Here is a 26650-nt window from a genome sequence, read left to right on the forward strand (position 1 = left end):
AGGAGCAGCTCCCCAATCCCAAAGTTCAAGCCCCACGACAGACAAAAATAAATAAAAATAAAAATAAAAATAGCTGGGTACAGTGGCTCACGCCTTTAATCCCAGCTAGTCAGAAGGCTGAGATCAAAGGGTCAAGGCTCAAAGCCAGCCCAGGCAATACAAAACCAATTAATCACTAGAAAATGGGAAGTGGGGCTGTGGTTCAAGGTAGGGCAGTAGCCTCGAGCTGAAGAGCTCAGACACAGGGTACAGGCCAGAATTCAAGCCCCATGACCATTACCTTTTGATAAATACCACCACGTGATGAAGATTACTACATTGTTTATTACTGTTATTTGTTGTAAGTAGCTGCAGAAATAAAGCACTTTATATACACAAACATCTTGATTTTTAACGCAACTTGTACTAATACAATGTTCTATTATTTTTTTTTAAAGCCATCTCCACGGGTGCTAGTGGCTTATACCTATATTCCTAGCTACTCAGGGGCTAAGATCTGAGGATCTCAGTTTGAAACCAATCCTGGCAGAGAAGTGTCTGTGAGACTACTCTCCAATTAATTACCAAAAAATGAAATGGAGATGTGGTTCAAATGGTACAGTGCTCGGTTTGAGCAAAAAGAGTTCAGGGACAGTGCCCAGTCTCTGAGTTCAAGCCCCAGAACCGGCATGTGCATACACATACCAGTGTATGTATACACACACACACACACACACACACACACACACACACACACATATGAGCCATCTCCAATTTTGTTTAGAAAAGAGAAAGTCTTAAAGTAGAAATAATATAATTTCTTAAATTTGAAATGAAAATGACAAAGCAAGTAAAAAATGAGTAACAGGAATAAAGAAATAATAGAATAAAAATTGTTACAGAATATTATGGCAAATAAAAAGAACCTACTTCACTAGTGGGAATTTAATAGCTACTTGGTCCTTTTCTATTTATGAAACATCAAGTCTGCTAAATATAACATTCTGCATTGGTAAAGATATGAGGAAAGCAGCATTCTTGTGTACTCAATTAATTGGCATAGCCTATTTGGAAAAGCATACTTTTTTTTTTTTGTGGGTCATGGGGCTTGAACTTGGCCTGGGTACTGTTCCTGAGCTCTCCAGGTCAAGGCTCTACCCTACCCTTGAGCCAAGCCCCACTTCCCATTTTCTAGAGGTTAATTGGAGATAAGAGTCTCATGTCTTTTTTTGTGCTCGGGCTGCCTTTGAACCTTGATCCTCAGATCTCAGCCTCCTGAGTAGCTGGAAAAGCATATCTCTTAATGTATTTTCTTTTCTAGGAGTCTACTCTAAAGAAATGTACATGGGGGCCAGGAGTATGGCTTAGTGGTAAAATGCTTGCCTAGCATGAATGAAGACCCAGGTTTGATTCGGTGGTACCACATACATAGAAAAAAGCCAGAAGTGGTGGTGTGATTCAAATGGTAGAGCCCTAGCCTTGAGAAAGCCCAAGGACAATGGCTAGGCCCTGAGTTCAAGCCCAGGACTAGCACAAAAATAGAAAGAAAAAAAAAAAAAAGAAGGCAAACCCCAATAAAATCTAAACACATACCTAGGCATTAAACTCCTGTTTTTTTCATAAAACATCCTTAGGTCTTGAGGACTGTTTGCCTGTTTAAAAAATAAAGTCAAGGTTTAATATCTTATGCACAGAACAAACTTCCAAATCATGATTCATACTTATATTCTTGCTGTAGAACATAAAATCTAACTTTCAAATCCAGGGGATGCTAAAGAAATCGTAGCTAAGTATTAGGAATTATGGAACCTTTGATATACAAAATCTGTACATACATTATAATGTACTATTTCTGAAATCAGATTTTCAAAGGAGCTTGAAGCAGAAGAACTACTACTATAGAGGTTACATAGCCTACCCAATAGGTTGTCTATTATTGTTTCAAATCCTGTGCATTTTATTTTGAGATCTTCAAGGGACTCAAGGAAAAGGACTAAGTAGGTCTGCAGTTATGGATCAAGTGGGAGAGTGCCTGACTAACAATTCTGAGGCTCTGAGTTCAGACTCTATTACTACGAAAAAGGAACCAAGCATACTGTTAAGGGTCTAGTTTCTCCACAGCAACAATAATATCCTTGTAGGAAAAAAAAAGCAAAAAACAAAACAAAAAAACCCCACTAGATTATTAAAACCACATACTACTTAGTTTTGGCTATTAGAAGTAATTAACAGTCCGGGATTGCAGTTTGAAGGTAGCCCAGGCAGGAAAAGTCCATGAAATTACTATCTTCAATTAATCACCAAAAAGCTGGAAGAGAAGCTGTGGCTCAAATGGTAGAGCAAAAATAAAAGATTAGGGACAGCATTTAGATCCCAAGTACAAGTCCCAGAACTATCACACCATAAAAAAGTAATTAATGTGGCTGTGTTACTGATTTCTTTTTATAACATCTTGGACAAATAAATAACTTCAGTTTGTTTCAATTCTCAAATTTAAAAAAACTTAAAAATTAAGTCCATTTGTATTTTATCCTAGAAACTTACAGCATCTATTAATCATTATAATCATTCAGAAATATTGTCTAAAAATGTTGTATTTAAAACAATTTTCATGGATATCTTGAAAGTAACAGATAAATACTACAAATTTACTCAGAACTACAGATTGTATTAAAGGACTCTTACACTTACAAAAAAGTAAAAATTAAGAAATTATAACAATATGAACTCAAAAGAAGCAGCCTTATTATTCAGCAGAAATCCACCTCTTGATAGGATGTTGGGGGACAGTAGAGAAAGACCCAAAATAATGTCGATAATGCCTCAGTCATTACCTTCCTCTGACCCAGCAGTGTCAGGAATAGAGAGCTGAAGGGATAGCTTCCAGTGAGCTCAAGACTAGCCCTAAACCATGATTCCAGGATCCATAAACTAACCTACACAGAAAGAACTTCCGTTACCACTTACACCCACTCCCACCAGTTGCTAGACCTGACCCTGGCTAGTTTTCCCTAACCTGGGAAATATACACCAGCCTTCATATCCAGTCTACAAATGGTAGATACATTAAAGGAGAAAAACAAGCAATATTCTGGCTCAACATTGCAGGCTTTGCTAATAGCAAAATTAAGATACAAAGGAGACAAAAACTACTTTCAAAGGATTCCTTGTTTTTTGACTCAAAGGCAACTGCACAATGGGAATTTCCCAAAACTGAGGGCACAAGAAAAAGTCAACCTACCTGAAAAGGTGGTTTTCCAACTAGACATTGATATATCACTGTTCCTATACTCCACAAATCTGCCTTTGCATCATAATGTTGAGACATAATAACCTCTGGAGCCTGGGTATAAACATTCAAGAGATATATATAATGTTAATTACAGAATTAATGTACATCCATCTGTCTGGTTAACAATATACTATTGCCTACAGAAACAACTTAACATACTGTAATATTTCTCTAATCAAATAATATTGCAATGAATTTATAACTATATTATACTGAAACTTACTGGTAAGGCTAAAAAATAATGTTGAATAAAAACAAGAAACAAATGTTTCCACATAATACAATGAATACAAAATACAGTAAGACTGCCAGGAGCCAGTGGCTCACGCCTGCAATCCTAGGTACTCAGGAAGCTGAGATCTAAGGAAAGCAGTCCAAAGCCAGCCTGGGCACAAAAGTCCCTGAGACTTATCTCCAACTAACCACCAGAAAACATGAAGTGGTATTGAGGCTCAAGTGGTAGAGTACTACCCTTGAGCTCAAGAGCTGAAGGCAGCAGCCAATCCCAGAGTTCAAACCTCACTACAAAAAAACAACATGGGGCCAGGAGTTTGGCCTAGTGGTAGAGTGCTTGTCTAGCATGCATGAAGACCAGGGTTCAATTCCTCGGTCCTACATACATAGAAAAAAGCCAAAAGTGGTGCTGAGGCTCAAGTGGTAGAGCTCTAGCCTTGAGAAAGTCAAAGGACAGTGCTCAGGCCCTGAGCTCAAGCCCAGGACTGGCAAAAAAAACAAAAACAAAAAAACAAAACAAAAAAGTTAATAATATCCTATAGCAGGAGATATGTCTCCAAATGTATTTTTAAGTATTCCTAAATATTACACTTTGTGCTATTTTTATTTTCAATTTAATCTAATAGATAATTTGTCATAATAGCTACTCATCTTAAAAATAATAAAGTCAAAGGGGGAAAATGACATTTATATAGTCCATTAGGCTAACAAAAAGTATCTAGTAGGGGCTGGGAATGTGGCTTAGTGATAGAGTACTTGCCTAGCATGCATGTGTTTGATTCCTCAATACTACATAAATTGAAAAAGCCGGAAGTGGAGCTGTAAGTAGTAAAGTGCTAGCCTTGAGGAAAAGAAGCTCAGGCATAGTGTTCAGGCCCTAAGTTAAAACCCCACACTGACCAAAAAAAAAAATCTATTATAGCATTTTGGTAAAAATAATTAACCTAAATAACAATTCAAATCATATATTAAAAAGCACATCTTATTTACACAATAAGCATTATACTTAAATACTAGTGCATTATCAAGTTGTGTTTCAAATTCTAGGATTAAGTGTTTCTCACCATGTACATTGGGGATCCACACAATGTTGCAGCCATCATGTTACTATGCAGGTAACGGGCAAAGCCAAAATCCGCTATTTCACAAAATAAGAAGTAGAAAAATAAATAACTTTGTAAAGCTAATTGGTCTATCCACTAAAGTGAAAAAAGTAGCTACCTCAGTTTCAATAAGCTAAAAACTAGTAGTAATAATGTTTAAGTCACTTCTAATTTCCTTGAGATTTTCTTTTTTCTTAGTCCTGGGGCTTAAACTCAGGACCTGGGCATGGTCCTGGGACACTTATTGCTCAAGGCTAGTGTTCTGCCCATGTCACTTCTAATTTTCTAATTAAGGAACAGCAATCTCTACAAGTGAAAATGCTTATGATGTTACTCTAAGTATCAATAATAAATATGGAATTTAAACTGTCCTTAATAACAGCTTCTAGTAAGTTTATAAACAAAAGAACTAAACACTGCTAAAGACTGAACTATATGATCTTTTGGATTTCTATGTCAAGATCTCATTAGCTAAAGAATTAAGAGTTAGAAATTTGCTGCTAGTATCCAAACTACATCATCTTTATCTTGGAGAGAGGAAGAATGTTACTGAGATCCATATTTAGAGTTTGGCCCTTGTAAGACTGAGCATAAATTACTAATAAAGAAAAGGATTCACAGACTTGAATTCCACAGAAGTTTTATTACATCAATAAAATTTATCATTCAAACAAAGCTGAATGAAAATAACCTGAAAGTACTGAGTCTCAAATTCTCTTTACTGTGAAACAAGACATGGCTATTTACCTATTTTGATGCGAATACCACTGACACTTGACTTTCGGCGATTGGCATAAGACAATAAAATGTTTTGTGGTTTGAGATCCCTGTGGATTATTCCTTTGCTATGTAGGATTCGCATGGCAGCTGCAATCTGATGAAGAAACACTCTGATAGTATCTTCGCTGAGAGTTCCTTTAGCTGGAAGTAGTCACATGAATATTTAAGTACACAACAACAGATACCATTGACATTCCATCAAGAGAAGTGAGTTGTGAGAAAAGGCATGTATGGAATAAGGAACTGATAGTCACCTTTATTCCTTTTTTATACTTCAATAATTGAGGTCTATGAAAAATTATTAAACATCTCAAAATTTACAACCAATCTGCTATAAAAAGAATTGATTTGCATTTTGTTTTCATTACTTTTTTTTTCTTTTCCCTTGCAATCTTTACTGTTCAAGTTACCAACATAGTTGTGGGACACAGAAGTGCTCAATGAATGTGAATCTCCTTTACAATCCAGAAAATAAATTCCTCTTCATGTTAGTTGAATAGTTAATCATTTTATAAGCACAAATTAAAAATAGGATAAATTCTTATGTGAAAGTTATGGATTCATGCCAGCCTGGCTGTGAGATTTCACCTCCAATTAACTAGCAAAAAGCTAGCCTGGAGGTATAGATCAAGTAGTAGTTCCAGCAGTGAGCAAGCAGGTCTCTATGAACACATTTTTGTCTTTACAACTTTCAAAGTATGTTCTATATATTACTTTCGTGTATAATTTTAAAAAGTGAGAATAACATTAAAACCTGGAAGAAGTCAATTATATAGTTTTAAAATCACTTCAATGAGAAGGCAAACGATACTTCATGATTTTAAAAATCATTTTACTGCCAGGTGCTGGTGGCTCACCACTGTAATCCTAGCTACTCAGGAGGCTGAGATCTAAGGATTGTGATTTGAAGCCAATCTCGGTAGGAAAGCCGGTGAGACTCTTATCTCCAATTAACCACTAGAAAACTGGAAGCAGCATTTTAGCTCAACACGACAGAGACCAGCCTTAAGTGAAAGAGCTTAGGGACAACAACTAGGCCCTGCATTCAAGCCCCACAACTGAAAGAAAAATCAAAATCACACAGTAAGAAGCATAAACAGGCCCAGAGTTTGGTCTAGTGGTAGAGTGCTTGCCCAGCATGCACAAAGACCTGGATTTGACTCCTTGGTACCACATACATAGAAAAGCCAGAAGTGGTGCTGTAGTTCAAGTAGTAGAGCAATAGAGTTGAGGAAAGTCCAAGGACAGTGCTCAGGCCCTGAGTTCACTCTCTAGGACTAGCAAAAATAATAATGATAATTATAAATTTTAAAAAGAAGCATAAACATTGGAATTAGAACTGCGCTTATCTGGTTAACTTAAGGTTAACATTAAAGTTCTTTAGTTTTGTGCTATCTGGTCCCCTGTTCTGACAATATTGCTCTTGAAATCCCAAATGCAAAGTTCAACATCATAGACAAAGATGTTGTCAAAATTAACTTAAATCTGCTACACTAGGTAAAGTGCTATACTGGGGAGTAATACTTGTTTATGAAGGAACCTGCTATCCTAATGAGAGCTCTTGTCTGGCAATTGTCAGAGTCTGATCCTAGTAGAAGGATACTTGAATCTAGAATACTAGATGTCGAAGAATGCAAGAGTCAAAGACAGAAAAGACATTTTGGTGCTCCTTAACTTTAAATCATTTCTTTTGGAAATGAATGAAAAGTACCCATTTGACTCACTGCTTCTATTAACTCATGACATTGGCTTTTTTTTTTTTTTTTGCCAGTCCTGGCCCTTGAACTCAAGACCTGAGTACTGTCCTTAAGCTTTCTCAAGGCTAGCATTCTACCACTTGAGCCACATCACCACTTTAGGCATTTCTCTGTGTATGGCACCAAGGAATTGAACTCAGGGCTTCATGCATGCTAGGCAAGCATTTTACCAAGCCACACTCCAGGCCCACTCATGACATTTTTTATGTGTGCCAGTACTGGGGCTTGAACTCTGGGCCCGAGTACTGTCCCTTTGCTTTTCACTCAAAGCTGATACTATCAGTTAAGCCACATAACCACTTTCAGCTTTTTTATGATTACTACAGATAAGAATCACATACTTGTCTGCCTAGGCTGGCTTTTGACCCATAATCCTCAGATCTCAGCCTCTTGAGTAGATAGGATTATAGGCATGTGCCACTGGTACCTGGTTAAGTCAGTCTCTCTCTGACTCCCCTCCCCCTCTCTTTCTCTCTCCCTCCCCAGTAGTCCTGGGATTGAGCTCAGGGCCAGAGACTGTCCTTGGGCTTTCTCAAGGCTAGAGCTCTACCACTTGGGCCACAGTGCCACTTCTAGCTTTTTCTGTGTACTTGGTACCGAGGAATTGAACCCAGGTCTTTGTGCATTCGAGGCAAGCACTCTACCACTAAGCCAAAGTCTGTTGTCTCCCTCCCTCCCTCTCTCTCTCTGTTAGTCATAGAGGCTTGAACTCGCTGGCGGCTTAGGCATTGTTCCTGAGCTCTTCAGCTCAAGGCTACTGTCTTACTCCTTGAGCCACAGTGCCACTTCTGGTTTTCTGGTGGTTAATTAAGAGATAAGAGTCTCATGGACTTTATTGCCTGGGCTGGCTTTGAACCGAGATTCTCAGATATCAGCCTCCTCAGTAGCTAGGATTATAGGCATAAGCCACTGTGCCTAGCTGTAAGTCTCATTTTTAATTGTAGTCTAGCTAGATGGTTTTCCTTTCTTTTTTTTTTTTTTAAGTACAGAAATTTTAACTCTGGTAAGCATGCTACTGCTTGAGCTATGACTCCAGCTTGAAATAGCTTTTCTTTCATAAAATTGTTGGTACCCATTGCACTGAAGTCTCATCACCAGTGCTTTTACCACTAATTACCCCATGAATATGAGTCATTCACAATCTGACTGCATGATATTCTTAGATATTTTAAGGAATGAATAAGTAGATGCTGGCCTCATATAGCATTATTAAAACAAAATACTTTGAACTAGGTGCTGGTGTAATCCTAGCTACCCAGAGGCTGATATCTGAGAATCACGGTTCAAAGCCAGCAAGTCTGTGAGATCCTTAATTCCAACTGATCACAAAAAAAGTATTAGAACTGTGACAAAAGTGGCAGAGCACTAGCTCTGTGTGTGCGTGCGTGTGTGTTTGTGTGTGTGTGTGTATGTAAGGGGCTGGAGGTAGGGAGAGAGCAAGCCTTTGGAAGAATACAATTTGAACCGAATGTTTCAAATTCTGTATGCATGCATTTTGGACACAGAATTGCTTTGGTGGGTTCTGGAGTTCTGTATCTACTTCCTGGATACAGAATTTCAAGTACCATATAACTGGGCAGTTAGCTCAAGTCTGTAATCCTACTTAATCAAGAGGCTGAGATCTGAGGATTATGGTTTGATGCCAGCCCAGGCAAAGAAACCCATGAAACTGTTACCTCCAATTAACCAACAAAAAGCCAGAAGGGGAGCTGAGGCTCAAGTTGTAGAGTACTAGCTTTGAGCATAAAAGCTCAGGGACAGTGGTCAGGTCCTGAGCTCAAGCCCCAGGACTGGCACAAAAATTGATTTCAGTGGTACATTTAATCCCTTATAGCATTATTGGGGTTAACATTTTATAATTATAATAATTGTTACTAAAAATACATTCTTGATTATAGTCTTTCACTATGACTAATTTTGAAAGAAATGAAAGGATTAACAGTTTACTGAAACCCAGTCAAGTGTTTTGTTTTTGCAGTACTGAGGTTTGAATTCAGGGCTTACTTGCTTGTCAGGCACTCTACCAACACATCCTCGCCACTTTTACACATTATTTAGAGATAGGCTCTTGTTTTTTTTGTCCAGACTGGCCTGGAATGAGATTCTCCCAGCCTCCCATGTAGCTTGGATGAAAAGCATGTGCCACAGCATCCAGCAACAGGCTGAGAAAGAGTCTCAGATATGCCCAGTCTGGCCTCAAATAAAGACTCTCTTATCTCAGCCTGATGAACTAGCTATGAGGTACTAGTGCCTGGATCAATCAACCTTTTATTATTATTTTCTTTCTATTTAGCCAATCCTGGGGCTTTATCTCAGGAACTGGGCACTGTCCCTGAGCCTCTTTTGATCAAGGCCAGCATTCTACCATTGGAGCCTCAAAGCTACTTCTGGCCCTTTCTGTTTATGTGGTACTAAAGAATCAAATCCAAGGCTTCCTATGCATGCTGGGCAATCACTCTAGCACTAAGCCACATTCCCAGCCCAGTCAACCTTTTAAAGAACAGAAATTCTATTTGATTTCTTCAGAGAAAAGTACCTCCCCCACCCCAACATCACAGAGAAATGTAAAAAGGATAAGTACTTAAAAAATAGTTGGTCAGCAAAGTGACAGCATGTTAAACAAATAGGAAAACATTTATTGAGTATTTCTACACAACTACAGGAAACAGAAGCATATTTCCGAAGCATTTGTCAAGATTAAACAGACTGCAGTATTATCTTTACTGAACATTTAACACATATAAAGTTACCTTGCAAATAATCTGCCAGGTCTCCACCATTGCAATACTGATACAAAAAAGAAAAAATAATTAAAATAAGAGTGGTGATTTAAGATTAATTTAACCTCTTCTCAGCAAACATGAATTTAAAAAACTCACTTGTATGCAATATAAATCTAAAAATAGAACTGTATAATCCAAATGTTTTATTTATTTATTTTTTTGTCAGTCATGGGCTTGAACTCTAGGCCTGGGCATTATCCCTGAGCTCTTCAGCTCAAGGTTACAACCTTACCCATGAGCCAAGCCCCACTTCTCTTTGTGCCCAGGCTGGTTTAGAACCAAGATCCTCAGATCTCAGCCTCCTGAGTAGCTAGGATGCAGGCATAAGCCACCATACCCAGACAAATGTTTGGATTTTATATTCCTTACATAATAAAATCAAATTCTTTAAGTTGACTTTATTAATCAAAAAATCCTAGCAATCTATTGTTGATTTTAAAACACACATAAATCAAAAGGAATTTGAAGTAAATTAAACAGAAGCTAGTATGATACCTACCTCCATTACCAGAAAGACAGAGTTGGGTAATTCCTGCAAAGTAAATATACAGCTATCACTAAAAGAAGAAAAACACTAAGCTTAAAAATAATAAATCATAAGGCATCTCCTCTGCAAAGCCAAATCAAGTTTTCTCTTGTTTTTGATGATTTTGGCAGTAATGAAGTTTGAACTCAGGGCCTCATGCTTAGGAGGAGGCAGATGGTCTATCACTTGAGCCACATAAACCTCCAGCCCTCAAATCAACCGGGCTGTGTGTGTGTGTGCGCCTGTCCATTATTAGGTTTTGAACTCAAGGTCTACACACTGTTTCTGAGCTTCTTCACTCAAGGCTATTATTCTTCCACTTAGGTCACAGCTCTGCTTCTGACTTTCTGATGGTTAATGGAAGAAAAAAGTCTCAGATTTCTGTAGCTAGGATTACAGGCCACAAGTGCCTGGCTTCAAATCAAATTTTGGTGATACTTAAGGAGTAGTGACTAAGAAGTTCAATTCTGTTTCAGCAAAGAATTAAACAGTAATTTGTCTTCTGATTATGACTGGCTTAAACAATATTTAAGGGGCCAGGAGTTTGGCCTAGTGGTAGAGTGCTTGTCTAGCATGCAGGAAGACCCAGGATCCATTCCTCAGTACCACATATATAGAAAAAAGCTAGAAGTGGTGCTGTGGCTCAAGTGGTAGAGCTCTAGCCTTGAGAAAGTCCAAGAACAGTGCTCAGGCCCTGAGTTCAAGCCCCATGACTGGCAAAAAGCAAAACAACATTTAAAATTAAAAAGCATGATAAATATACCACATGTGAAAAAAGAGAGGATTCCTTGGTCTTCAAAGGCAATTCCACTTTTTAAAGTTTAGAGTTGGGTACCAAAATTACCTGCAATACTACATACACAATCTAATTTCAGAACACATCATGTAGGATGAGTAGTTTTTGTTTTTCTGGTTTTATTATTTATTTGAGACAATCACATTTCCAGGAAATTTTTGGAAAAAGGTAAGATGTTTTTATCATGCTATACAAAGTTATGTTTCGAGATTTTATTTTATTTTTACTTTTTTTGGCCAGTCCTAGGGCTTGAACTCAAGGCCTGGGTACTGTCCTTCAGCTTTCTCAAGGCTGGTGCTCTACCACTTGAGCCACAGCACCAGTTCCACCTTTTTCTGTATATGTGGTAACCAAGGAATTGAACCCAGGGCTTCATGCATTCTAGGCAAGCACTTTACTGCTATGCTTTACTAGCCACTGTTTCAAGATTTTTTTAGGATTATTGAAGTAATTTTAAAGTCTTTCAAATCTTGGTTACTTACCTTGGATAAGTAACTTAAAGAATGATTACTTGGCTGGACAATGACTACTTTTATAATATTAGCTAAGTTCTAAACTTGAGTTCTCTATAGATTAAGCCAGTGCTTAAATGTGATTTAAAAACAGTGTTTCCAAATAGTACTAGGCTTCAACTCTGATGCTAAATTCAAAGACAAGCATTCTACAGGAAAACAAGAAGGTTAGGACAGAGGGGACTGTTCTACATCAGTTTAAGGATCAGGGCTAGTCAAGGAGTAATTTCGACAGGTCCACAATAAAAGATATACAAACATTAACAGTAATAAAAAAAAGTTTTAAAGCAGTAATAACTCCGGGCTATGAGTATGGCTCTCCAAGTAGAGCACTTGTTTTGAAGGGAATGAGACCTTAGGTTCTAACCCCATTCTTAATACCATAAAACAAAACAAAACAAAACAAAATCCACAAACCCTGGATATTGGTTAGATCTGTTTTATTTCATTTTGACATAAATTCAGTTTTTACTTGATTTTTTCAAATCTATTCACTTCAATCAGAAATAAAAACTTTCCTCTGGATACTAAGTCTAATATACAGTGAGGAACACAAGGGGCTGCCATGGAATTTTTGCACCACCATCACCATTGCCTGGGAGCAGCAGTTCAACATCTGAAGGTAAAATTATATCTGCAAGAAATTGAGGGACTTAGGATAATTTGTTTAACTTATTTCTTAAGAGAACAAAGTAAAAAAAGTGAACGCATTGTACCCAATTCTTTAATCCTAAAATTATATGAAAGTTCCCATAAAAGGTGCTACCTTTACTCTTTGAAAAGAGAGAAGGGACCGGGAGCATAGTGTCGTGGTAGAGTGCCCGTCACCTAAGCATGCACGAAGTCCTGGGTTTGATTCCTCAGTACCACATACTCAGAAAAGATCAGAAGTGGTGCTGTGGCTCAAGTGGCAGGGTGCTAGCACTGAGCAAAAAGTGTCCAAGGACTGTGCATAGGCCCTGAGTTCAAGCCCCAGGACTGGCCAAAAAAAAAAAAAGGAAGAAGCCAGCTCCTATCATGGCAGGATCCCAACCAACATAGAGATGCTTAAACAGATGCCTGGTTTCTCTAACAGCAGCACTTCCCTGACAAATAAGGAAGCAGGTGGAGAATTGCTAGAACTCAGCAAGCTAGAAGACTGAGTCTGTAAGGAAAAAAAAGCTTCCTTACTGGGAACAGTGATACGGCTCTATAATCCCAGCAATTAGGAGGTTAAGGTAGCAGAATTGTGATTTCTAGGCCAATATGAGCTACACAGGAAAACCCTATCTTAAAGAAAGTGAAAGAGGGAAGCAGTCAGGGAGGCTGGTTGACTTGCTCAAGCAAGCTGGCTTGCTTTCTCCTATCAGAAATAAAACTAAAGAAAACAAACAAACATATCATGTATGTGGGTGTGTGCACATGACAGAGAGAGAGAGAGAGAGAGAAAGAGAGAGAAAGAGAGAGAAAGAGAGGGAGAGAGAGAGGGGAGAGGGGAGAGGGGGGAGAGGGGAGAGGGGAGAGGGGGGAGAGGGGAGAGGGGAGAGGGGGGAGAGGGGAGAGAGGGGAGAGAGGGGAGAGAGGGGAGAGAGGGGAGAGAGGGGAGAGAGGGGAGAGAGGGGAGAGGGGGAGAAGGGAGAGAGAGGGGAGAGGGGAGAGGGGAGAGGGGAGAGGGGGGAGAGGGGAGAGGGAGAGAGGGAGAGACTTAAAACTCTGGGCCTGAGCCTATCCCTGAGCTCTTCAGCTCAAGGTTACCATAATACCTCTTGAATCACAGTACCACTTCCAGTTTTCTGGTGATTAATTAGAGATAAGAGTCTCATGGATCTTAGTGGCTAGGCTGGCAGATCTCAGCCTCCTGAGATCTAAACTCTCTTTTTGAACTACATAATTTTTGAGCAGTCAAATCCAGACTAAATATCCTATCCCTAAAGTAATAAGACTCAATAATCTCAATCTAAAATGTTTTGTTATTGTTTTTCAAGTAAATCAGTATTGCCCAATCACATAACAGCACCATAGTATAACTACTTCAAAAAAAAAAGAATTCTAGCCAGGGATGGTGGCCTATGCCTGTAATCCTAGTTACTCAGGAGGCTGAGATCTGAGGATCAAGGTTCAAAGCCAGCCCAGGCACAAAAGGACCTGAGAATCTTATCTCCAATAAACCTCTAGAAAACGGGAAGTGAGGCTTGGATGCAGGGTGGGGTGATAGCCGAAGAGCTTAAGGACAGCTCCCAGTCCGAGTTCAACACCAGCCAGGGCACTAAAGTCCATGAGACTCTTATTTCCAATTAACCACTAGAAAATTGCAAGTGGGGCTGTGGCTCAAGGCACAGGGTGGTAGTCTGGAGCTGAAGAGCTCAGGGACAGTGCCCAGGCCCAGAGTTCAAGCCCCACAACTGACAAAAAAAAAATTCTGTGTTTGGCAGTACTGGGGTTTAAATTGACCTTGCACTTGCCAAGCAAACATTTTACCAGCCAGATTCCAGTCATTTTTGTTTTGCATTAGTTTTCAAGTTGGTTCTCTCTTTATGACCTAAGCTAGCCTGAACTGTGATCATTCTATTTAAACTTCCCACATAGCTAGGAAGGTGTGTGTCATTGTATTCAGCTATTCAAACTTTTTGTCTAGGCTGGTCTGGAGCTATGATTCTTGCAATCTCAGTCTCCTGAGTGGCTAGGCTTAGAGCCACTGTGTCCAGCTTTCCTTTTTTGCCTTATATATTGTTAGACTACTTTAATTATTTTTACATGAAAGTCCTAATACTTCTGTAATTTGGAAAAATAGATTTAAAAAATTAGAAAGGTGATCACCCATTAAAAAATTAGCAGGGATTTTTCAGAGCACAATTTAGGTAACTACAGGTAAAACTGGAGAAAACAACAATGTGATACAAAAGGAAAGCATTAATAAAGATAAAAAGAAAAATCTCGAATTCCTAAAACACAGATCCTATTTCTCTGCTTTCCCTGGCACCCATTTTTGGTACTGGGGTATGAATTCAGGACCTCACAGTTGTTAGGCAGGAATGTCTCCAGCCCCCTGCTTTCTTTTGTGCTGGCAATAGGGAATGAATTCCGGTCCTGGGATCTATCCCTGGGCTTTTTTGCTCAGGCTCTACCACTTGAACCACAGCTCCACTTCTGGCTTTTTTGGTAGCTAAATGGAGGTAAGAGTCTCTTGGACTTACCTGCCCAGGCTGGCTTCAAACTGCAATCCTCAGTAGCTAGGATTACAAGAATGAGTTACTGGCTCTAGGCCCTCCAGCCTTTATATTTTGAGTTTCTGGATTTGTTCTGTGCTGATACTAGGGCTTGAATTCATTCTCACTTGGCTTTTTTTCCCCTCATAGTTGGTGATCTATCACTAAACCACACATTTAGGTCAGTTTTTGTTTGTTTGCCAGTCCTGAGTCTTCCAGTCAGGGCCTGAGCACTATCCTTGGGCTTTCTCAAGGCTAGAGCTCTACCACTTGAGCCACAGTACCACTTCTGGCTTTTTCTATGCATGTGGTACTGAGGAATCGAACCTGGGTTTTTGTGCATGCTAGGCAAGCACTCTACCACTAGGCCAAACTCCCAGACTCTGGTTCAGTATTTTTGCTAATTTAAGTATAATCAGTTTTTCTACATTTATTCTCCAACTAGTCTATACTCACAGGGGGAAAAAAAAAAGGAAAAAAATTCCTTAGATTTATTTCCCTTGAAGAACTGTACAGCCTTACACTATAAGTATAGTTGAAAGATACCTTACACTTAAGCCACTCTATTAATTGCTTTATTCATTTATTTTCAAGATAAAGTCTTTCTTTATGCCCAGGCTGGCCTGAACTTTATCCCATTTCATTGTTATATTTTCACTTATGTTTATAATACAGTTCAATAAGTTTTACCCCTTTTGCTCCCTACCTTCCTATTTGTGTTTCCCTTTGTCTCTGATTGCAGGTATGCACGACTGCACCAAGTCATTCATTTTGCTTCCTCCTTAGCTTTGGATGGCAGAGGTGAACAATTGTACCCAGCCAGTAGTTGAGATAGAATCTTGTCAACTTTTATATAAAGGCTAGATTTGAAGTGTGTTTCCCCAAACTATGCTTTCAAGTAGCTAGGAATACAGGTTTAAGCCACTGTATCCAGCCTAGAATGTTTAGGATTTCTCTTTGAAAAACACACATGACTTCATTCTGTTTTTTCACTGTCCCTAGAATATCCTTTAGTATTGTCTTTACATCATACATAATTGGCACCTGCTAACTTCTTCAACATCATTCTTTCTGTATTCTAATCACACTGGCCTTCTCTCAGATCCTTAAAACTCAATGATCTATAGTCTTTACTGAAGGCTTCAATTCTTGGGGAAAACTGACTTTATTTTATTTATTTTTTTGATGGTCATGGTGCTTGAACTCTTGGCCTGGGCGCTGTACTGGAGCTCTTCAGCTCAAGGCTACTGCCCTACTCCTGGGCCTGGGTGTTGTCTCTGAGCTCTTCATCTCAAGGCTACCACCCTACCTCTTCAGCCATAGCCCCATTTCCCTTTTCTAGTGATTAATGGAGATAAGAGTGGGGGTGGGGTGGGGGGAGGGTTGTGCCTAGGATGGCTTTGAACCTTGATCCTCAGATCTCAGCCTCCTGAGTAGCGAGGATTACAGGTGTGAGCCACCTCACCCGGCTCTGACTTGATCTTTTGCTATCATTCCCTAGCTTAAACTTCTTCCCTACCTATCAAGTCTATTTAAACATCATTTCTTCATGGAACCTCCTTAGACTCAATGTAAGAGTAAATATTTTAACAATTTCTGTAATAGGTTATACACTAGGATGGCACTTGGTGCCATCTCTAGAGACTAAAATAAACAACACAAATACCTCTGAGAATGACATTTCAACTAGAAGCTGAGGGATGAGTTTAGTTTTGACTTTATGGTATCTTTTTCAACACGGCTTGGAAATTGTCAAATGAAGGGATGAATTTAAACAAGTAATAAAATACAACTACAGTATTCACATTTTCAGTGTACTGGAACTTAAATTTCAAAAATTTTGGAAAGCAGCCACTGTATAATCAAAAACCCTAAAACAACGTATACTATATGACTTTGTAATTCCAAATCTAAAAACCAAAGGTATAGTGTTTTTCTGTAATGAGAAAAGCTTAGAAAACTATCTTATAACATGGATATAAATATCTTGTAGAAAATGGTCACATAAAGTATGACTAAAAAAGGAGTATATTTAGGGAAAAAATGTGTATTTAGAACAATCTATTTTGTCTCACCCCACTAAAATTAAGCACACTGAGGGGAAATGACTTCTGTTTTATTCATTGCTTTATTTCTAGCAATCAATGCCTGGTATATGATAGACAAAAACTTGAACATAAATGAAGTTAAATAAAGCAAATGAACACATAAAATACATTGGCTAAAAATATAATAGAATCATCTAACATGGCCATTTACTTCATTGGAATTCAACTGCCCAAACTAAACAAAAAGGAAAAAAAATGTATTATGCATGCTAGACTACCATAAAGAGTGGCAAGGAAGCCTGAATCTTTTATTCCTTCACTATGTTCAATTCCCATGGATCTCATTAGTCAAACATAATTCTAGTATACAAAAAAGATTTTTCAACATCATATGGTTCCTAAATTTAGGACAACTACTTCATCTAATACTCTATCCACAACAACAGTTTTCTCCAAAACTAGCCTATTAAAAAGATAAAGAAGCTGAGTGTAAGTGGCTCACTCCTACTATCTTAGCTACTGCAGAAACTGATATCTGAGAATTATAGTTCAAAGCCATTCTGGACAAGAAAGTCTGTGAGACTCATGTCCAATTAACTACCAAAAGTCAGAAGTGGAACTGTGTGTGGTTCAAGTGGCAGAACCAAAATAAAAGCTTGGGGACAGTGCCCAGGGGCCCTGAGGTCAAGTCCCAGGATTGGCATAAAACAAAACAAACAGAGTTTCTTTATTAGTTCATGGAATAGAATAGTTTTGTGTTTTTCTCCTACAGTCTAATGTACTACAAGCTCTTTCACAACAAAGTATCATGTTTGCACATTGTCTTTCCATATCTTTTCTCCAAAGTCTCAACTTGGAAGACTTACATAGTAATAGTAATGGTAAAATGCCAGCCCTGAGTAAAAAAGCCAGGGGAAACACACAGGCCCTGAGTTCAAGTCCCAGTATTAACACTAAATAAACAACTATATAAATAAAAGGATAAAAAATAATTCTAGCTACAGAAAATTTTGCCTTAAAAGATGACTTTAAACCAGGTACTGGTAGCTCACACCTATAATTCTAGCTATTCAGGAGGCTGAGGTCTGAGGATCGCAGTTCAAAACCAGTCTGGCATGAAAGTCCGTGAGACACTTATCTCCAATTAACCACCAGAAAACTGAAATTGGTGCTATGGCTTAAAATGGTAGAGCACTAGCCTTGAGCTGAAGTGCTTAGGGTCAGAGCCCAGGCACTGAGTTGAAGCCTCATGACAAAAAAAAAAAAAAAAAGACTTTAGAACCTAGTTGTCTCATCTCCAAATGCAAATGCAATGCTAATGAATGACATGTTGATAATCACATGTATATCTAGATGATGAATACACACAACATTCTTGCTAAATTTTACTCATTTAATTTTCCTATTTATTATAACTAATTAATAGCATAATAGTAACTTGTAAATAATATTATTTACAAATAAAAATATTTTCTATGAAGAAAAACTCCATTTTATTTAGTTTTTAAGTAGTCTACAGTATTCTTTTCTACATTTATTACAGAAATGCAAGATTTGGTGTCAGTATTCCTTTGCATACTCTAAAAATACAACACCTACAATATACCATCAATTGTTAATAAATTTACTCTCATGCAGCCCATTAATTTCTTTTAGCCTACTGCTCTATGCTATTTTAAACAATTTCTTAATTTAACTCCAACTATCTTTTCAACAAGAACTGAAAATTTTCAGTTTCTGTTAAGACAATGATTTGTATTAAATAGAAATTTTTTTACAATTTTTTTAGTTTTGCTAAAAAATCCAAAATAAGGTACCTGAACATCATAGAGTGCTACAATATTTTCATGCTGAAGTTCCTGGTAAGGAAAGGGAAAAGTAAAAATATTAATATTTATTTTAGCAATTAAAATATATTTCAGTATGCAAATAGAAAGTACACACAAATACAAATACACTGTATCTACTATATTATACACTTGTTAACAGCCTAAAAGCTAAATCTATGAAAGAACAAAAAGAAATGTTTGATAAAATTTTACTCGAGCATATGTAGAAATTAGATCTAAATTGCAAACATCTATGCAAACATATACAGGATCATATGTGTACACACACACACACACACACACACACACACACACTGACTACAGTATGGTATAAGCCAGAGAAGATTCTAAAGCTCTAACTTCTTCAATAAATTTACAGTTTAACAAAATGAATACCAGGAAACTGAAACAAGTTTTGTCAGGGATGGAGCTCAAGAGAAAGGAGGTAGACAAATGGAGAGAGGAAGGGTGTGCAATTGCAGTCATAATATTCAATGTACGTATGTGAAAACTGAACCAGGTAACTTGAGGGGATAGGTGGATTTGGGAGAAATTGAAGATGAAAGAAGTGACAGTGATCGCGATGCATGGCACACATAAACTGACATGCTGAATTAAAATCCCTTTGTATAAAGACACCTATGAAGTTTTCATAAACAACTTGGAGGGGCTGGGAGTTTGGCCTAGTGGTAGAGTGCTTGCCTAGCATGCACAAAGCCGGAAAGTGGTGCTGGGGTTCAAGTGGTAGAACTCTAGCCTTGGGAAAGTCCAAGGACGGTGCTCAGGCCCTCAGTTCAAGCCCCCAAACTGGCAAAAACAAAAACAACTTGGGGTGGGAAAGTGGGAGAAAAATGTGGGAGGGGTAACAATGTTTAAGAAGAAATATATACACTACCTTACATATGTAACTGTAACTCCTCTGTACATGACAATACAATACAATTAAAAAAGAAAACTTTACTTGAGTCAATCACTGGTGGTTCAAATATCTGTAATCTTAGCTACCCAGGAGACTGAGAACTGAGAATCATGGTTTGAAGCCAGTCCAGGCAAAAAGCTACAGGTAGAACTGTGGCACAAGTGGGAGAGTGTCAGCCTTAACCAAAAATCTAAGAGACAGTACTCAGGCCTTGAGTACCAGTACTGGTACAAAAAAAAAAACACTCCAAAATCAGTAACTTGACTTGGGAACTACTTCCCACCCCCCTATACCATAATTTTTAGTCTTGTAACAAATGCTATGGACAGTATAATCACAGATTTTGTACTAGTTTTCAAAAATCAATATAAATATCTGATGGCAAGTGCTTTTTAAAAATATAATCTGCCTGGGAAAAAAAAACTGCTAATTTTTTTTCTTTCTTTTTTTTTTTTTTTTTGCCAGCCGTGGAGCTTGAACTCAGGGCCTGAACATTGTCCTTGGACTTCTCTCAAGGGCAGAGCTCTACTCTTGAGCCATAGCAGCACTTCCAGTTTTTTTCTATGTATGTGGTACTGAGAAATCAAAGACAAGCATTCTACCACTAGGCCAAACTCCCTGCCCAGTGCTCTCTAATTCTTACAGAAACACTTCTCCACAAGACAGTTCTGAGGGAAACTGGTTAGTGCTGCCTGAGGGTCCCATTCTTACATGTAGTCTGGGAAATACTGGGTTCAGTGAATTCTTCACTCTCTTTAGTGAGCCAAGTATTTTGTGACTGTCCAAGTATTCAGTAAACAAGGCTTTTTCAAATTTATTTTATTGTGGAACTTCTTTTCTCACAGCCTTTGACTTGGATAATACTATAGACACTGTGAGTATTTAGAAAGACCACCTCCAAGAAAAATCAACTTTCAGTCTTACAAGAAAAAATTACCTCAAGTACCCCTATTTCTCCAACATAATAAACAAGGTATCAGATGTACTTGCCTGTTCTTTTCAAACAATAACACAGTAACTATAAGACAAGAGACTTATGAAAAGCTAAAATCAGTTTTCATAGAATTCCCCTAAAGCCAAGAGTCAGAAATATCTATTTTTAAATACAGAAATCAAAGTACTCAGTATTTCAAAAACCTGAGCATGCAAAAATGAACTTGGGCCCAACTACCAAAATTACAAAGGATGCTAGCACACACTCATTTTATTTGAATTTTTTAAAGTTTAAACTTTCTATGCAATACTACATAATGTAACATACCTTTAAGATTTTAATTTCCTTTCCAAGCAGTATTTGTGATTTTGACAAGTTCTTTTTATTAATACTTTTAATTGCTACCTCCCAATCAGTTTTCTGAAAAAGAAAAACATTGTTACTCCACAAATTGTTAATCAGACACAACTCAACAGGAAAAAAAAAATCTTAGGAACAAAGATGACCTAGCAAGTAAAAATGAAGAACCTCAACCTTCTGCAAAAGGAAAATGTTTTCATAAATGACAGTGTAACAAGCCAATGTCCTTCAACACAGCCCCCAAAAAAGGTAACTATGAAGATCCACGTTTGTGAAAAAGATAGCATACAGCAACAAAAGAGACAGAGGGTCATATGGTTAACTTCACTGGATTATACCAGATTTTCACTTTTTCTCAAGTTTTAAGTTACTGTCAATACTAACTGAAAGATAAGCAACAAAGAAAGCCCACTTTTAACATACCCCTTGTCAACAATACAGTCAAAGCTCTTAGTATTATTTCCACTGCCTCTTCAAATTTAGATCCAACACCTCCAATCATGAACTAGGAGGGGTTTTGTTTTGTGTTAAAAAGCTTTAACATTCGTTGGTTTTTGTTGTTGATGGTGGTGGTGGTGGTGTTTGTTTTTTGGATTCGCGTCTGAGCTGGCCTAAACGAAAGGAAGATGGTCCCGGTCTCATCTCGGTGCAGGGGAAAACAGTGCTGGGGAAATGATACCTCCCATTTTAAGGCTACAGCTAACGGGAAACCCGCCCATTTTCCGCTGGGGCTGCAAATTATCAACCACAAAGGTGACAAGCCTGGGCAACCTAAGAACGGGGGTGGGGGGACGGACCCAGAGGTATGTCCAATGGCTGGAGCCTCAGAAGGTGCTAGGGACCGTGCTGATTTTCGGGGGGGGGTGGTCCTCGGGTATTCTTGGGTGGAGTCCCGTGGTTACCAAGCACACTGACAAGAAGGGGACATCAGTGGCCTGACGCCCGTCGATAGGTGGAGCGCTGCCTAGAGGCTCCGGCCTCAAAACAATCCTCGGAACGACCAAAACAAACCCGCGACACGGACAGGGCGCACAATGGGAGGCCGGGGCTTGTAAGCCAACTTAGTGGCAAGCGTCGGGTCCCGAAGCCCGGCTAAGTTTGAAGGCACCTCACCCCACCTCACCCCACCCCGAGTCAGGCTGCAGCCCACGGAGGTCCCGGCCTCGCCCTGGACGGCTGGGAGCGGGGTTGGGGGTGGGGGCGCTCACCTGGCGGTGCCGCCCCCGGAAGACCACGGCGAAGGCCCCGTGTCCCACGAGGTCCCTCTTGCTGTATTCGAAATCGCCCACCACCTCCATGGCCGCGCCCCCGGGGCATACAGTGGGCAGGCTGGCCGGCCGGCAGGGTGAACCGGGATCAGCACCTCGGGCCGGAGGGGTCCGAGCACACCCGTGGGCGGCGGGACCGGGGCAGCCGCGGCCCCGGGCCCGGGTGGACGCTCATGCCGAGAGGCCGGAGCGGAAATGGAGAAGTGGCCGCCGCGCGAAGCCGGGGTCAGCGAGGCCTGGCCCGGTCCCGGCCGCTCCTCATGGCCCGCCCCGCCGCGGGCTCTCTGGAGAAGCGGGCCAGGGGCGCCGCCACTGTCACTGTGCGCCCCAGGAGCTGTACGTGCGCCTCAGAGAGATGAGGGGCCCGGTCCTCCCCATCCCCTGCTCCTCAGGCCGCCGCGGCCCTTTCCACCCAGGGCGCTCCAGCTGTGGCGGCCGCCGCCCTAAAGACCGCACAGCCGCTCTCTCCCGAGCGCCCGCCAGGCGGTCTCGCGACGGAACCCAACGCACAGGCGCGCGCCGGCCGCTCCCGTGCCGACTGCCGGCCCTCCGCGACGTCAGCACGTCTTGTAGGACGCAGCGCGCAGCGAGGCCCGCTCCCTCCACCCAGAAAAGGAGTGCGCGCCCCGCGACGCTCGGGGGCCCGCTGCCAAAGCAAGTTGACAAGTGCTCGGGGAGGGCCGGGCTCGAACCTATTTATTCACAGCTAGTTCCCCCGAGGCAGGCGCCGGTACTGCCGGCGGGAGCAGATTCTAGCCACCCCCGCCCGCTCTTGAACCCCAGCTGCAGGTGCGACAGGGCTTTGCTTGAGCAGTGACGTCGAAGGAACAACTCTTTTCTCATGTCCCTTTACACCTGAGGACAATCCGCCGACTTTCTCTGATCCTTCTCGGGATCTATTTCAGAGTCTCTAAAAAGAGATCATAGGGTAATATCTGGCAGTGATTATGCACCTCCTGCAGGCTCCCTTGACCTCTGAGAGAACCCCCTTCTAAGAAATGCTTATACGCACTGACTCGAGGTTGCATGCCTTTTCCAAGATTTCTCCTTGGCTGCTGTCGGTCTGACTTCTTTTCTGATTATTAAGATTGTTCAAGTGACAAAGAATTTTTTTTTGTCAACGTTCCAAGGAAGTGTCTTATGAAACCATTTTGTCAACAATATGCTGGAAAATGCCCTGGAAAACTCAGGCCACGTACATCACTTGCATTTTTGGGGGGGTTTTGCTTTCAGATTATTTACTATACATTGCTTATCCCTTCAAGCCTATCTCTGAAGGCCAGCAAGGACTTCAAATACTTCCAGCCTTGAGACAGCCTAAAATTCAGAGAGAAACCTGTCTTAGTCTCTTGTTTCTGGCTAATGACAGTAGCACAGAGTAAGTCCATTTTCTATTGATAAATGAAAATTCCTAAAGCTGGTTACTTTATAAAGAGGTTTATAGGGGTTTGGGGATTTAGCTCAGTGGAAGAGCCCTTGCCTCACCGGTACAAGACCCTAAGTTCAGTCCTCAGCTCTGGGGGAAAAAAAAAAAGATTTATAGAGCCAGGTGTGGTGTACACACCTGTAATCCCACCACTTGGCTGGTTGAAGCAGGAGAATCTTGAGTTTGAAGCCAGTAGGAATGACATAGAGGCTTCAAATCCTAGCAAGGCTACGTAGAGAGACCCTATCTTAAAAACCCAAGAGGTGGGGATATAATTCAGTGATAAAGCATAAGGTATTGGTCATGAGAGAGAATGGTGGGAGAAAAAGAAGAGAGAAAGGAGAAAACATGAGTTTTGGGTTTCTTCTCTCCCCACCATGGGCCCCTACATAAAGAAGAGGAGAAAGAAACCACTCTGGACAGAATCTAGAAAAACTACATCCCTACAGAAAAGGTTACCCACCATGACCTCTGACTGGACTTTAAGTCCTTTTTTTTTCTTTTTTGGTACTATTGAGGTTTAAACCCAGTCACTGCTAGGTACTTCTTGGTATCAAACCATAGCAGTAAGTTATATTTTATTTTGGATCATAATTTTTGTTCCAACATTGAGAGAATACATCTGGTGGCCACCGTCTGTTGGCAGCCCTCAGGAAGCACAGGCATCATAAGATGAGAAACAATGTGGGGAGAACTTAAAAAGACTATACTGGCCTTTATTTTTTCTTAACTAGTGCCCAGTGCTGGAGATCATATCTAGGGACTTACACGTGCTAAGCAGGTGTTCTACTACTGAATTACATCACCAAGTTTTATACCAGACCCACTCTTAAGAGAGCTCATTATTTGCATATCATGAATGAATCACAAATCATGAGTTTTAGTTGAGACAAACCATATTCAAATCATAGCATCTGCCTTACTGCTATCACCAAAACATGGGCCTTTGAGTTTCTGCTTCCACTAGTGTAAACCTTACATAATTCCACCCTTACTTCAAAATCGGGTCCCTGTTGTTGTGTTAAAACACCATGGAAGTCGGACCAAAAGTTGAGCGTATGTTAAGTATCTTTCAAAATTGATTTAGTGAGAATTCCTCATCTCATCGAAAGATCCTCTGCAGTTTAAGTTTATTTAAATATAAGACTTTAAGCTGGGCACTGGTGGGTCATGCCTGTACAATCCTACCTACTCAGGAGGCTCAGATATGAAGATGGCAGTCCAAAATCAGCCTGGACAGAAAAGTCCATGAGACTCTCTTCTCCAATTAACCAATAGAAAACCGGAAGTAGCACTGTGGCTTAAAGTGGTAAAATTCTACCCTTGAGCAAAAAAGCCTCATGGCTGCCAAAAAAGAAATTTCATATGCCAAATAGTAGCTCTTTAGGAATATGCATCTTAGATACAATGGACCCTGAACAAGTTGCTTGACTTCTCTCTTTTTTTTTTTTTTCCGGTCCTGGGCTTGGGCTCAGGGCTTGAGCACTGTCCCTGGGTTTTCTCAAGGCTAGAGCTCCACCGCTTGAGCCACAGCACCACTTCTGGCTTTTTGCTATGTATGTGGTACCGAGGAATCGAACCAGGGTCTTCATGCATGCTAGGCAAGCACTCTACCACTAGGCCAAACTCCCAGCCCCAAGTTGCTTGACTTCTCATGCTTCCATTTCCTTATCTGCAAACTGAAGCTAAACACAGTCCCTACTTCATTGGGTTGTTAAGGGGATTTAAATGATCTAAATAAATTACTAGGAAGACTGCCTGGAATGTACAAAGCATGTACTATTTAAGTCTTGGTTACAAGGAGGTAAAGTGATAGCAAAGCTATTTTGATTGGGCAACAGTTCCCCAAATAGAGTCCAGTGCCCTCACAAATAACACCCCATCCCCACCCAATCCTCTGACCATTTTAAGGTGAATAGAAACCATTTCCATCCTTCTAGACCTATACCTGCCAAGGGTGATTTATGTAACAGAAACCATGACACTTTCACAGCTTCTGAACTCTCTGTGTATTTTAAACATTTGGACAGGAACCGGGAGTTTGGCCTAGTGGTACAGTGCTTGCCTAGTATGCACGAAGACCCAGGTTTGATTCCTTGGTACCACATACACAGAAAAAAGCTAGAAGTGGTACTGTGGCTCAAGTGGTAGAGCTCTAGCCTTGAGAAAGCCCAAGGACAAGGCTCAGGCCCGAGTTCAAGCCAGACTGGCAAAAAAAATTTATTTTGGACAGTAGGGAATCAGTAGGAGAGGAGAACAACACAGCTGGAGCGGAGCTGGCTGCTGATCCCACAGTGTCTGGCAGCAGCCAGCATCACAGGGACCCCATGAAGCTGCTGGCTTCTGAGTCTGTTTGCTGAGGTACTCATTCCCAGGGGTGGTGGTGCACCCATGGACAAACACCATACCTTCCTGCTGGTCATCTTGCCCTCCAGATGAGAACAAGTGTAACTTTTGTTGACTGAGCCAATGCCCATTGAGCATACATCTGTGTCTCCATGTTTTTGTCATGAGGTACAATCTAAAACCCCTCTACATCCTACTGAAGACCTCCAAACTCCATGTTAGTGAGCCTGTCATTGCTGTGACAAAATACCTAAGATAAGCAACTTAAAGGCAGAAAAAGTTAGCTTGGATTATGGATTCAGAGGTTATGGTCAACTGGTTCCATTGGTTTTAGGCTTGTGGTAAGGGGATCGAGGGAGCCAAACTGCTCACCTTGTGGTAGTCAGGAAGTGGAGAAACATTAGAAAGGTATCAGGAACAAGATTGTCCCTCAAAGGCACTCCCTTCAGTGACCTTCTTCCTCCAACCAGATTCTACTTCCCAATGGAGCCATACAATTTTGAACCCATCAGTGGATTCATTTATTGATTAGTCACATTCCTTATAACCTAATTACCTCTCAATGACTGGGGA

The 26650-nt window shown here is 40.3% G+C and overlaps 1 protein-coding gene across 1 annotated transcript in view; it reads right to left on the bottom strand.

The window, feature by feature from the left end:
* Nucleotides 1–22801, bottom strand: part of Ulk2 (unc-51 like autophagy activating kinase 2) — a 70669-nt gene extending 47868 nt beyond the window's left edge. Inside the window, exons 1-9 of the mRNA XM_090349465.1 lie at nucleotides 22246–22801; nucleotides 21005–21097; nucleotides 18813–18854; nucleotides 10428–10460; nucleotides 9896–9932; nucleotides 5356–5529; nucleotides 4570–4643; nucleotides 3221–3322; nucleotides 1573–1631 (exon numbers count right to left, since the gene is read on the bottom strand). Coding sequence (XP_090205591.1) covers nucleotides 1573–1631; nucleotides 3221–3322; nucleotides 4570–4643; nucleotides 5356–5529; nucleotides 9896–9932; nucleotides 10428–10460; nucleotides 18813–18854; nucleotides 21005–21097; nucleotides 22246–22335 — 704 coding nt within the window. The 5' untranslated portion in view covers nucleotides 22336–22801. The remainder of the gene's footprint in view (nucleotides 1–1572; nucleotides 1632–3220; nucleotides 3323–4569; nucleotides 4644–5355; nucleotides 5530–9895; nucleotides 9933–10427; nucleotides 10461–18812; nucleotides 18855–21004; nucleotides 21098–22245) is intronic.
* Nucleotides 22802–26650: the final 3849 nt, after the last annotated feature.

Source organism: Megascapheus bottae, chromosome 17, assembly GCF_031878675.1.
Source record: "Megascapheus bottae isolate mThoBot1 chromosome 17, mThoBot2.hap1, whole genome shotgun sequence".
NCBI lineage: Eukaryota > Metazoa > Chordata > Mammalia > Rodentia > Geomyidae > Megascapheus > Megascapheus bottae.